The 12,391-nt window shown below is 41.2% G+C and overlaps 1 protein-coding gene across 2 annotated transcripts in view; it reads left to right on the top strand.

The window, feature by feature from the left end:
* The window catches only part of SYNGAP1 (synaptic Ras GTPase activating protein 1), a 2,730,366-nt gene that overhangs the window by 1,792,351 nt on the left and 925,624 nt on the right, over positions 1 to 12,391 (top strand). For both annotated transcript variants that reach the window (XM_044083521.1, XM_044083520.1), the window contains one exon: positions 1,468 to 1,669. In XM_044083521.1, coding sequence (XP_043939456.1) covers positions 1,468 to 1,669 — 202 coding nt within the window. The remainder of the gene's footprint in view (positions 1 to 1,467; positions 1,670 to 12,391) is intronic.

Raw genomic sequence — 12,391 nt, 5'->3', positions numbered from 1 at the left:
CAGTGTTTCATTTATTTTAACTAGGTCTGTGTGCAGTTGTCTTATGCTTTCATCTAGGTTAGTGAAAGTCGTGTTTGAAGCTTGCACTACTTTTTGCTGAAATGCTGCAGTACTTTTCCCAGTCAGTGTTTTTTCCTCGCCTTTTGTAGCTGATTTTCCTTCAGGTCCACTGTATTTCTTTTTTTATTCCTGGCATCCAAGATGTGCACATACTAGCCAGTTACTGACATTTTCACAGAAACATAAACGTCCACTGGCCTTCTCTGCTGTGTTTCTGTTTTCACACTGGGAGAGCTAGAATTAAGCTGTCACTCAATGTGCAGCCATCTTGGAAGTTTCTATCAAGTGTATTGTACAATTCATCCCGCTGTACACAGCAGTTTTGGTGATCATTCTGTTAACAACATTTGTGGGGTTGTTGCCGCTTTTAATCTTTCATAAGATAGAGAGTAGGGGGCTTACGGGAATACCCCCCCTTACAATTTTCAGAAAGACTTAAAATATTAGAACAGCTGCTGCCAAAACTGTGCTACTGCTGTAATGTTTTGACAGCTACAGAGAGACACTGGTGAGGTCTAGTTAGTGTTCTCTGTTATCACTGAAATGTGTCTGTTGTAGCACGCTTTCTGTGCTATAAGTTTGTCAGCAGGAAAAAGTGGTTCTTATAAGTAATATTAATGACAGTACCCTTCCTGTGCTCTTCTGGTTGCCAGCGATCAGTAGTGTTTGCAAATCGATAGTGTTTGCAATGGATAATACTAATACAGCAGACTTTCTATGCTGTAAATTTGTTAAAAGAAGCTGCAGTCACATTAAACGCTAATGTTAGTTAGCCTTCTTGTGCTATTGGTGTGTCAGTAAGTGATAACATGACATTTAGATAACAGTGAATTTATGATTCTTCCTGTGCTGTGGTTGTGGCAGAGCAAACTTGTGTCTTGACTGTTAATGCCTGTTGACAGATCTATTCTCCTCATGTTTAAAATGGAAGAATGCATGACTGCAGGTACAATCCATTCAATCCACATACTGAGAGGTTTCCATGACAATGCCCTTCAGAAAAAAATCTTAGACATTTCACACCTGTTTTGAAAATCTTGACCTAAAAGAACAAAATGACAATGTATCCATACTCCCATGCCTTTTTATTTAGGGTGTATGATGGTGTAGAACTTAAATGATCACTTTTTTACTTGTGTTGTCAACAGATTTCATATGGGGCCTGCATATTTCAAGCTGTCAGTCATCGTGTTCTTTATGTGACTTTGTAAATAATATCTTGCCCTGCACATAATTTTTTACAGGCATTTTGCTTATTTATGTCTGTTATTGAAAAATGTAATGTTACGTTAGTTGCCACATCACATCTGTAGGAAAATAGATTTTTAATAATGTTTTAAGCACTGTAGTCTCTTGTGTTTTGCTTGTGTTGCACAGAAAACTAACCAGTGTTTCTTAAACTCACAGGTTTGGCAGTAAGGAGGAGTACATGTGTTTTATGAATGAGTTTCTCGAGTTGGAATGGGGAAGTATGCAACAGTTCTTGTATGAAATTTCTAATGTGGATACCATGACAAATGCTGGCAGTTTTGAGGGTTACATCGACTTGGGCAGAGAACTTTCAACAATGCATTCGCTGCTTTGGGAGGTCCTGCCACAGCTGAGCAAGGTATGAATACTTAATATCACAGTCAACTGAGCTGCAGAAAATATTTATTTTTAGCTATTATGTCCCTGAGACTAGGACAATGGTGAAAGTGACATTTAAAGTATCTCTCTTTGCTGTTACCTTATACACCCCACACTTGTATTTTTTGCTGTAGAAAAGGTCGTGATTCAGCACAGTACTCTGGGAAATTAAATGTCAAGTGAGTAGTGTTTGGCTACTTTTTGCCAGTTCTGCAGTTATTGTTAGAACGATATTTGTTGCTGTAACATGGAGAGAAAGTAATTATATCTAATCTGACGTTTGTATGGCAGGGGAGAAAAACACAATTTTCCAGCTTTGCATAGTTAAATGTAAAGGGTTTTTTCAGTCTCAGCCCTGTATATATTCAGTATCCTTTTTCAAAGTAAATACAGTGGAGTTCATATCATATAACTATTGTTTTACTTGCTTGTTTGAGGAAAGATACAAATGCAGGTATATCACTGGGAACTGTTCTTCATAGCAACTGTACTGTGGCTAGCTTATCTAATTGCAGTGTATATAAGTACAGTTTTAGTTTGGTCTGGATAATTATAAAACAGGTAACAAATCAAAACTTTACTCTATTGAGGCCAGATATCTCCTCATGTAGAACATGGAAAAACAGCTGGATCAGTTTTATTGTGTATAAGTGTCTGCACACACTTAATAAATAATATCAACTACAAATTTATTGAGGTTTGATGTAAACTTGGTGTAACTGCAAATATAAACTCTTGATTATTTACAGATAGATGTAAATGCAGTGGAATTACAAATGTTGCCAAGACTAATCTTTACCATTCATGATTACTTATGATGATTAGCATGCTATGGCTGGCTTGTGGTCTTGTTGTTGTCACAGAACTTTAAAGGGATACTCTCCACTTTCTTTATGTCCTTTCATTGTATAGTGAGTGGTGCACATTTACTGCATTGCTGATGCATTATCATCTGTGAAGAGCATTTCTGACAAATGTAGCTTGTGTTTCTGACAAATGTAGCTTGTTATCTATACTCTTAAGGCATGTTTTGAGCCACTTTGTCAGAGAGGTAAAAAAAACTTATAAACAACCTCTCACAGCTAGCACTTAACTTCCCTCCAGATTCCCCAAAAATATTTTCTTAGAGCAAGGAACTGTACTGAGTCACTCCTGTTTTATGAAAGCTTTTGATGTCAGTGCAGCATTTTGCCCCGAGCTTAAGTCATTTTTAATGTAAATAAAACCAAGACTTCTTGTTGCAGTAAAGAAAAAGCACCAAAACGTAATACGGAGTGCCAGTCCTTTCACTGTGTTTGTTTTTTAGTGGATTATCACAATGGTTTCGTGTTTTTTTTTTTCTTCATTTTTTTAATGTGGATGTCTGTGTTACTCCTGAGGATTTATTTATCCATAGGATTGTATGGGTCTTTTCCATGCTATTTTTGTTTCTCTAATAATTCTTCCTATGTGTTTCTAATTCCTACACTTAGTTCACATCTATGGCCAATATCTTGAATATTTATCATTATGTTTTGCACATATTGTGATAACCAAAAAGCTGTTCTCCTACATAGTTTTTGGAGCTGTCAGTGCAACTACAAACTTGGATGTTCACTTAGAGTTCAGTTGGAAAAAATGGGGTATGAGTAAACCACCCTATCTTGGAAATTTACTATATTACATATTCCTCCTTCTGGGTTATCAAAACTACAAACACACATTTTAATTACACTCTTTACCCTTATAAAGTACTATATCATTTTAAACTGGAAAAATAGATCCTTACTTTCACTGGCAGGATTCAAACAGGTGGCTGTTAAATATTTATTAGCACACAAATACTTAATGTCTAGTCAGAAATCACAACCACACGTTATTGAGTACTAGAATATGACATTTGATCTTATTCTCCAATAACTACCGCTATTTATTTTTAGTAACTTTTTTGGAGTTGGGCTTTAAAGTTAACTTATTCTAATCATACTATTTTTTTCTTTATTCTTGGGCTTATTAAATTCTATTTTACTTCTCCTTTCCTTTCTTCACTGCTTGAGCTAATTCTGTTAGATTAAAATATATACTGAATGTTCTTAATTGGGCAAATAACATGCTTGTATATAATTACTTGTTATATATTTTAATGTTTGCACATGTGTATATGTGTATTGAACAATTGTTATTATTGTGTTTGCCTATGTTATTCTGGGTTTTCAGATTGAAAATTAAAATATAATAAAGAGATTTTCAAAAAAAATGTACCGTATGCAAATGCTGTGATATAGGAGCCATAACTTAAATCGCCTTCTTGCTACCATTGTCCCTTCTCAGTCCAGTAGAGAACATACTCACCTGAAGGCTTGTGAGCCACATTTCTACTATATATCCCCCTCTTTATTTCATCCACCCAACTTTTCTCAAAACATCACCCCTCCTTCTTTATCAGCTTCACCCTTCCTCAATAGCTACTATGTGTATACTGTACCTATCTTATGTACATGTTGGTATCCTATGTTATGTGGTTTATTTTAATTTTAATGATCTTTTTTTTCTTTTTTTCCTATCTTTTATGATATTACATTGTTGCTCAGCCTGCTGAACTCACTGTAACTTTATTGTTTGCTATTAGTAGTTTCATAGCTGTTTGTCTGGCTGACAGCAAACTGTTAAATGGCACAGGAACTCTATTCCCTCCTGGCTGTGAACTTGGGTGTACATCAAGGCACTATTGTAGGTCCTCTACTTTTTAGTGTTTTCACCAACTGACTCCATTCATCTGCACTTTTAGCCCTTTAGCTTCTGTTGTCCAATATGCGGATGACTCAACTCTTATCTGTGCTGTACCTTCCTTAAATCTGCTTGCTTCCACAACTAAGCAGTCCTTATTAGTTGAGTCATGGCTATCAGAATCACAACTGATTCTTAACCCTTCTAAGACCAAATTTATGCTCTTTCACCCTATGTAAATCATGTGACCCCCCTACTATATTTCAAATACAGTTGCCATACTCTATACAAAATTACTAGGTGCCCTAACTGATAACCTGAAATTTGACCTTCACCTAGTACAGTCCATTAAAAAAACTCATAATAAACTTGGCTCACTCTACAGACTCAATCCTTTTCTTACATCTAAAACTAGACAAAGACATAGCCAGAACTCACTTTCTCTCCTCCTTACTACATGCATCTCCCATCTTCACAAACCTTAGTAAACTGATCTAGCTAAGCTTGAAACCTGCTATAACAAAATTGCAAAATTTGCTACTAACACCCCACATAGATCTCATCATTGCTCAGCCTTACATCAACTCTGCTGGCTTGAACTTCCCCATCTCTTAACTTGCACTCAACTTACAGCAGCTCTCAGACTAGTCTATCAACCTGAATATACCCCTTCCCTTCAGTTAATGCTTCATTTGTACACTACATACACTAACAATCTTCCTTTCTGATCTTCCAACAAATTCTTGCTACAGTAAAGTTAGTGACTTTCTGTACTCTAGCTATATCTTCAAAATATGGAATACTATCCCTCGGGTCATTATGTCCAATCCCAACTTGCCTCAATTCAAAATGCTCCTAAAAGACTTCTACACTAATTGGCTCTGTTCATTTTCTTCTCCTGACTAATGGCTTTTTTCTTGCTTTACTCTTACTTTTGCTTTTATTATATCTAACTTCCAGTTTTGTTTATCTTCATTTTTCCCTTTCTATCTTTAATAACCCTTTTCTCATTTGATTACTATTTTTGCAAGTGTACTCATACCTTTTTACATTTATTATTATGTATATTGCACATTTTTTCCTCTCTAAAATTAAGTTTAAGTTAGGTGTATATAGTGTGCTAACTTTATTGTGTTGTTTCTGTTCTCTGTTTCTGGAGCTTTCCCCCATGGGATTCTGCTGAAAATGGGCTAACACCCAGTCGACTATTCACAGTCAACAAAAGTAAGTACGTAAGTAAATAAATAAATAAACTATTGGGCTTACTGTGACCCCTTTGACTGAAGCTGAAAATGGCCCACTGTGATCAGTGTTCAGTCCTGGATAATAAGCAAACATATATAAACAAGTAAAAAAAGCAAAATTCCTTTGCTTATAACACTAACTGCAACTAGAACAATAAGTCAGGGACAAGGGTTTATTGTTAGTATGATTTGCAAAAAGTTTCAGGTATGTATTGGAGATGTTTGTAACTGCTACAAAATTTTTAACTGTCCGCTGAAGTAATGTGTTCATAATATGAGCCACCATTACCTTACAGATGTGTACCCAGGGCTTACTGTACACCTAAGATATACAGGAAAACTTCTGATAAAATTCATTTCTGACTTACACTCTGACACTTCTTATCCCTCTGTTGCTTGCCACCCATCAACAGTCATGCCCTCTTGCAACCAATGAGGTCCATTCCTTGGGGAGAGCTGACACTGGGAGACCATCAGAAGTACTATGATGTGACTTAACTTCCTAGACCATGGCAGCTGACATGAAACTCACTAATGCAATGCCTCTTTCTAGTGATAGGATGGTATTTTTTCACACACGCCCTGTCCAGGAAGCTACACTCTCTTGAAGGACTACTGTAAATGCAGCTTAGTAGAAGCCACATACACACCTGCAGTCTATCCATTGCATGTTATTCTTCTGGCTTCATAAGGACCCAATATTTCTCACATTGGACAGCCACCCATCTCCATGACAAATTAGTTGAAATAAGCTGTTCTTTCTTACCCTTTTGCTTAGGTTCTCCAGAGCTCAAGCTGCTAATCAAGCTCTGATCATTTGGGTCATAGTCAAGCATCATCCCCATATACAAAAGAGACAGGGTGCAAACAAATCTTGAGACAAATTAGTAAATGTATGGGTTATTTCAAGGATGTGATTTTTCCCAAGGTCCTGGCATTTGCAGCATCTATCATTGTAAGCAGTTTGCTACTACCCAATGTCCTGTTTTGCCTTTGACTTATATGGCATGGCCATCATCTGTTTAGTTCAGAAGCTAGTTAGCTTTGACTTTCTGAAGATCAGAAATGTCTGGACTCATTTCTTTTGTCCTTTTCTGATCTACTTTGCTGCCAAGATTGTGACATGTACAGTAAAAGTGCCTTGTGAAATTGCAGCCCAAGAACCCAATGGGTCTTGGCTAGGAGATTAAACAAGTGAAGGAGAGAAGATGGAAGCTGCTGCTGGTGCTGACCAAGGCATGACTAGGGAGGAATACAAAAAATATAAAAAAATAATTACATTAATATAAGTAAGTGTCTGACATTTTTTACTACCCAATTTGTACTTGCTCTTTATGTGTGCATGCATGTATGTGTGACGATTGTAATTTATTGCCAATAGACTTGAGGCAATCAAATAAGAAGCAATATAATCTATTTTATATTTGTATTCTGACTGACATATTTCAAGTGTTGTTTTTAGCAGCATTCATAGATAATCTTTGTTTTTCTGTCATTTGTCCTTTTTAACTCAGTAGTGTATTGCATTAGAAATGCTCATCACTTCTCAAGATGTTTAGAGTCACACACGAAACTACATAACATCAACATAATGATGCATATTTTGATGAATCAGTAAAATGGTTCATCTGGAAAGTTACTTTAATTACATGATACACTGGAAAATCAAAAAGGTGAAATAAGTGTGAAAAACAACTGCCATAGGGTAGTAACAGAATAAGCTTTGCAAATTAAAGCCTTTTGGCAACATTTTTTCAGAAACATACTGAAGTAAAATGAGATACTGCAGGTTTCCAACATATTTGTTGAAAAAGAGTACTTAAACAAATGGGTAGTGGAAATGATTCAAGAGTTATTAGGGAAGACAGAAATTTTTTCTGAAGGGATAGTGAGTGAATAAGATAAAATAAAAACAGTTTAAAAAATGGAAAAAAATAATACAGAAATAGATGTGGGAAAGAAGTGACATTGACAAAGGTTAAAGTATTGCAGAATAAGGGGAATTTCATAAAACAAGAAGCGGAGCAACTGCAGAGTACTAAAGGAAAATAAGAGAGTATATGGATACTATGCATGAATTTTGGAAGGTTGCTGGTAAGCAGCTACTTTGATAACCTCAAAGCATAAAAAGAAGTTATGTATTCACCATAACGTTCCATCTGAGTAGGTAACTTCATTTGAAATCAACCTGTGGGTATCGGATCCGACCTGGATCCGAGCCGGCAGCTTTTCAAGCTAGAGATCCGAGCTCCAAGCTCCTCCCCTTACCCATAATACCCTGCCACCTCCTTCCAATCCCCAGATCGCGTTTGCCCATCTATATAATCTCATCATGACAAAACAACAACCTGGAGAATCCTAACCTTAGGATTAACAAATGACCTGGACAAACCATCCTAGTGTTCAGGAAACCAAAGAACCAGGTTGGGGGAAGGAGGGAGGGTCGGTTGATGACAAATGAAGTTACCTACTCAGATGGAACGTTATGGTGAGTACATAACTTCTTTATCTGAAGTAGGAAACTTCATTTGATCATCAACCTGTGGGACAGAGTCCCCAGCTACCAAAAAAAAACTTGGGAGGCCCTCAAGGAAGGATATTCCAGAGCACTGCAGAGCCAAAAGCCACCCTTCATCTAGACACTAAATCCAATTTATAGTGAGAGGTAAAGGTATGAGAGGATGCCCAAGTAGCAGCAGAGCAAATGTCATCCAAGAGAATTCTCGACCAGAATGCAGCAGATTTAGCCATAGAACAGGTAGAGTGAGCGTGAACCCCAGTAGACTCTGGCAGGCCGGATAGTTTATATGTGAGCAGAATGCAATTCGAAATCCATCTGGCCAGAGTCACCTTCGACATTGGCTTACCCAAGAAGGGTTTAGAAAAAGAGACAAAGAGCTGATCAGACTTGCGGAAGGCCGCTGTTCTGTGTAAATAAAAACGTAACTGTCTATGAACATCGAACAAATTAAGTTTGTGCTCCCCTTTGTTTTGATAGTTAGGGAAAACACTGGGAGATTAATGGACTGATTGATGTTCGTCTCGGAGGCCACTTTAGGTAGGAAAGATGGGTTAGTCCTGAGAGAGACCCTGTCCTTATGGAAAACCAGATACAGGGCTCTAATACAGAGAGCTTGAAGCTCCGACACCCTTTTAGCTGAGGTAATGGCTACCAAACAGGCAGTTTTCCAGAACAAAAATTTCAAATCAACAGAACCTGCAGGTTCAAAAGGAGGTCCAGTTAGAGCTTGAAGGACCAAGGTTAGATCCCATGGAGGGACAGGTTCCTAACAGGGTGTCTCAAGAGAAACGTACCTTTCAGAAAGGTCTTACAAATCTTGGTGGAAGCGAGGTGACTGAGATTATCTCCAGTGTGAAAATGCGAGATGGCAGCCATTTGAACCTTTACAGTAGAAGAACTGGCCCCTTGCTGAAAAATATATAATAGAAAATCGAGCACTGCTGGGATGGGAGCAGTGAAAGTGTCCAAATTCCTATGAGACGCCCAAATAGAAAACCGCTTCCATTTACTGTTGTAAACCTTCCTGGTAGAAGGCTTATGCGCCACTACCAGGATAGATCTAACTGCAGACGAGATACCAGGAGTCCTAGCAACTAATGAAACTGGATCAACCACGCTGAGAGCTTGAGATCAACCAGGTTCAGGGGCTTCAATCCCAAAGGATGAGATATTAGATCCGGGATGGGATCCAAGATCCAGAGAGTTGCTATAAGATGAAACTGCATGCACGGGAACCAGGTTTGATGAGGCCAGAATGGGGCTATGAGGATAATCTTGTTCCCCAACCGACAAGCTTTCTGCAAGAATTTTGTTATCAATGGAAGAGGAGGATAAGCATACAGAAGACCGGGTGGCCGGGCATGGACTAGAGCGTCCCTGGGGCTTTCCCCCAGAGGGGGAATTAGAGCAAAAAACCCACTGCACTTCACGTTGGAAGGCGACGCAAAGAGATCGCAGCAAGGCTGACCCCACTTGCGGAAGATCTGTTTCGCTACTAAGGGATTCAGAGACCACTTGTAAGGCGAGAGGATAGTTCGACTCAGTTTGTCCGCTAGGATGTTGGACCGACCCAGAATGTGCGTTGCTAACAGAAAATGGTTGGTAGATATCGCCCAATCCCAAACTCTCATGGCCTCTCGACAAAAAGGGTAAGACCTGGTCCCCCCCTGTTTGTTGATGTACCAGACCACCAACATGTTGTCTGACTGAATCGCAATAGTCCCAGGAGGGAGAAAGGCATGAAGGGCTTGCAATGCTAGAAGCACCGCTCTCATCTCCAGAACATTGATATGCAGAATGGTCTCTGTCTGAGTCCACATACCTTGAACAGTTCTGCCCGTGTAATCCCCCCCCACCCCCACCCAAGGCAAGAAGCGTCCGTGGTCACCGTGGCTTGGGGTTGCGGCATAACAAATGGTCGTCCTTCCCGAAGCTCTCGGGAGTGGAGCCACCACATGAGGGAATTTCTGCAAACTCTGCTGAGAGGAATCGGTAAGTCCAGTGGGTGGTGAAGGATGGACCACTGAACCTGCAATATCTACTGGAGAATCCTCATGTGCAAGCGAGCTAAGGGCGTGAGGTTGATTGCAGCTGCCATGGACCCTAGAGCTCTCAGGACTAACTCCACTGATGGTGCAGGTGACTGAAGAAGGGCTAAAAAGTGTAAGATCAAACTGCAAAGTCTGTCTGATGTCAAGAAGGCATTGGTCTGAAGCGTGTCTATCCTGGCCCCTATAAACTCCAAGACTTGAACTGGTTGGAGGGATGACTTCTTCAAGTTTATGGTGATCCCCAAATGGGATGCTAGAAGTAGGAAACAATCCCTGGCTAAGCAGAGTAGATGCCTGGTAGGGGCGGTAAGGAGCCAGTCATCTAGGTAAGGAAAAACCTGCATTCCCTGAAGTCTCAGGTGGGCCACTACAACTGCCATGACCTTGGTGAACACCCTGGGGGCTGTGGTGAGACCGAAGGGTAGGACCCTGAACTCGTAAAGACTGGCCCCTAGCCTGAAGTGGAGAAACCTCCTGGAACGCCTCTCCATGAGAATGTGATAGTACGCATCCTTGAGGTCTATGGAGCACATCCAGTCCTTCTCCTGCAGCAGGGGCAGAATGGATTGAAGTGTGACCATCCCGAATTTTTCCTTGGCAATGAAGAGGTTCATTGTTGAAAGGTCGAGGATCAGCCTTAAGTATCGCATCTTCTTTGGCACCAAAAAGAACCTAGAGTAATTGCCTAATCCGAATTGTCCTGGGAGGATGTGCTGGATGGCTCTTTTTTCTAGCAGCTTTTTTATCTCTAAAGCTGCAGCCTCTCTCTGACTGGGTGGTACATCGGGGAGGTGCCTCGACTGAGGAGGCAGATTTATGAAAGGGATAGAGTAACCTCTGGATATTATTCGAAGCACCCAGCGATCTGGTGTTATGAACTCCCATTGGGCCAAGTGCTTCGAAAAATGTCCCCCGACTGCCTCCAGAGAGGAGCAGTTGGGCAACCCTTCAGGGCTGCTGCATGGGTCGGTCAGAAAAAGGTTCCTGCGACCAAAAATTTTTCGCCCCCCGTCTGCCTCTGGGCCAGCATCCACCTTGTCCCCCTCTGCCTCTGAAGAACGAAGGGTCCGGAGCTTAATGGGACTGCTGAGACTTCTGGAACCACATCTTCTTTTGTCCTCTCTGGTTCCTAGAAAAGGACCTTTGAGGAGCCGAGAAGCAGACTCCGATGGCAGACAGCGTCTTCCCATCTTTCTCGCTCTGAACCAATGTGTCACGGACGGTCTTCCTAAACAGAGTAGAACCGTCGAAGGGTGCGTTCATGAAGGATGCCTTGAAAGGTTCTGCAAAGTCACAAAGCTGGAGGCAGGCATGACGCCTTAAGGCGATACTGGACCCGCTGGCTCTAGCGGCTCCTACCATGGCATCGGAAAGTAGCCACATAGATGTGTTAGACACAGATTTCAGAGTGGCCATGCAAGCCGAGAAAGTCCGTTTGTCCTCGGCTGACATGGACTCAGGGGGAGACTCAGCATATTCTTTCACCAGATCCCACTGAAGCCTAATTACATGGGCCAAATAATTCAGCGCCCTTATAGAAAAGGTAGCTGAAGCAAACATCTGCTTCCTAATACGATCTATCGTCTGAGACTCCTTATCAGGGGGCTGGATCGAGGAACTATCCTGAGCAAGTTCCCTCTTGGTGGCTGCTGCCCCCACCATGGCATCTACCGGGGAACCACAGGGGGACTAAGAATCCTGTCTGGCCTCCTGGGGATTGGCTCTACAGTGCCTGGTTCATTCCACACCCTGGTAGTGATGAGGTCAACCAGGGGGTCAGCCGGAGGGGACACCCAAGAGGTAGACGGGCCTGTGTCGAACGCCTCCAGGAACACCCGACTCGTCCGAGGAAGGTTTTTGGGCTGACCACCCCCCGTTTAGGCGAAGCATTTCCATAATGCCTCCAAAGGAGACGTCCTCGAGGGGTGATGTGGGGGAACCTTCCCCTTCCTCCAAATCGGTGTCCTCCATGAGGGACGGAGTCCAAGTGCCTCCTCTTACACTTATGTTTGTGAGGGACCTCCTCTGTGGGACTATCCAAGGAGTGCTCACTAACAGGGCCGTGTTCTGCCAGTGGAACAGGATGGGGCATCAACGCAGGCTGTCCCTGGGACTGGACGATGGAAGACAAGCCCAGCTGCAAGGGAGTGGGGGTGGGATCCAAAGAAAAATAGGGGGTC

Source organism: Protopterus annectens, chromosome 9.part0 (genome assembly GCF_019279795.1).
Source record: "Protopterus annectens isolate FY-2018-M chromosome 9.part0, PAN1.0, whole genome shotgun sequence".
Taxonomy (NCBI): domain Eukaryota; kingdom Metazoa; phylum Chordata; order Ceratodontiformes; family Protopteridae; genus Protopterus; species Protopterus annectens.
The sequence above is the reverse complement of the archived record's forward strand: the minus strand, read 5'-3'. Positions and strand labels throughout refer to the sequence as shown.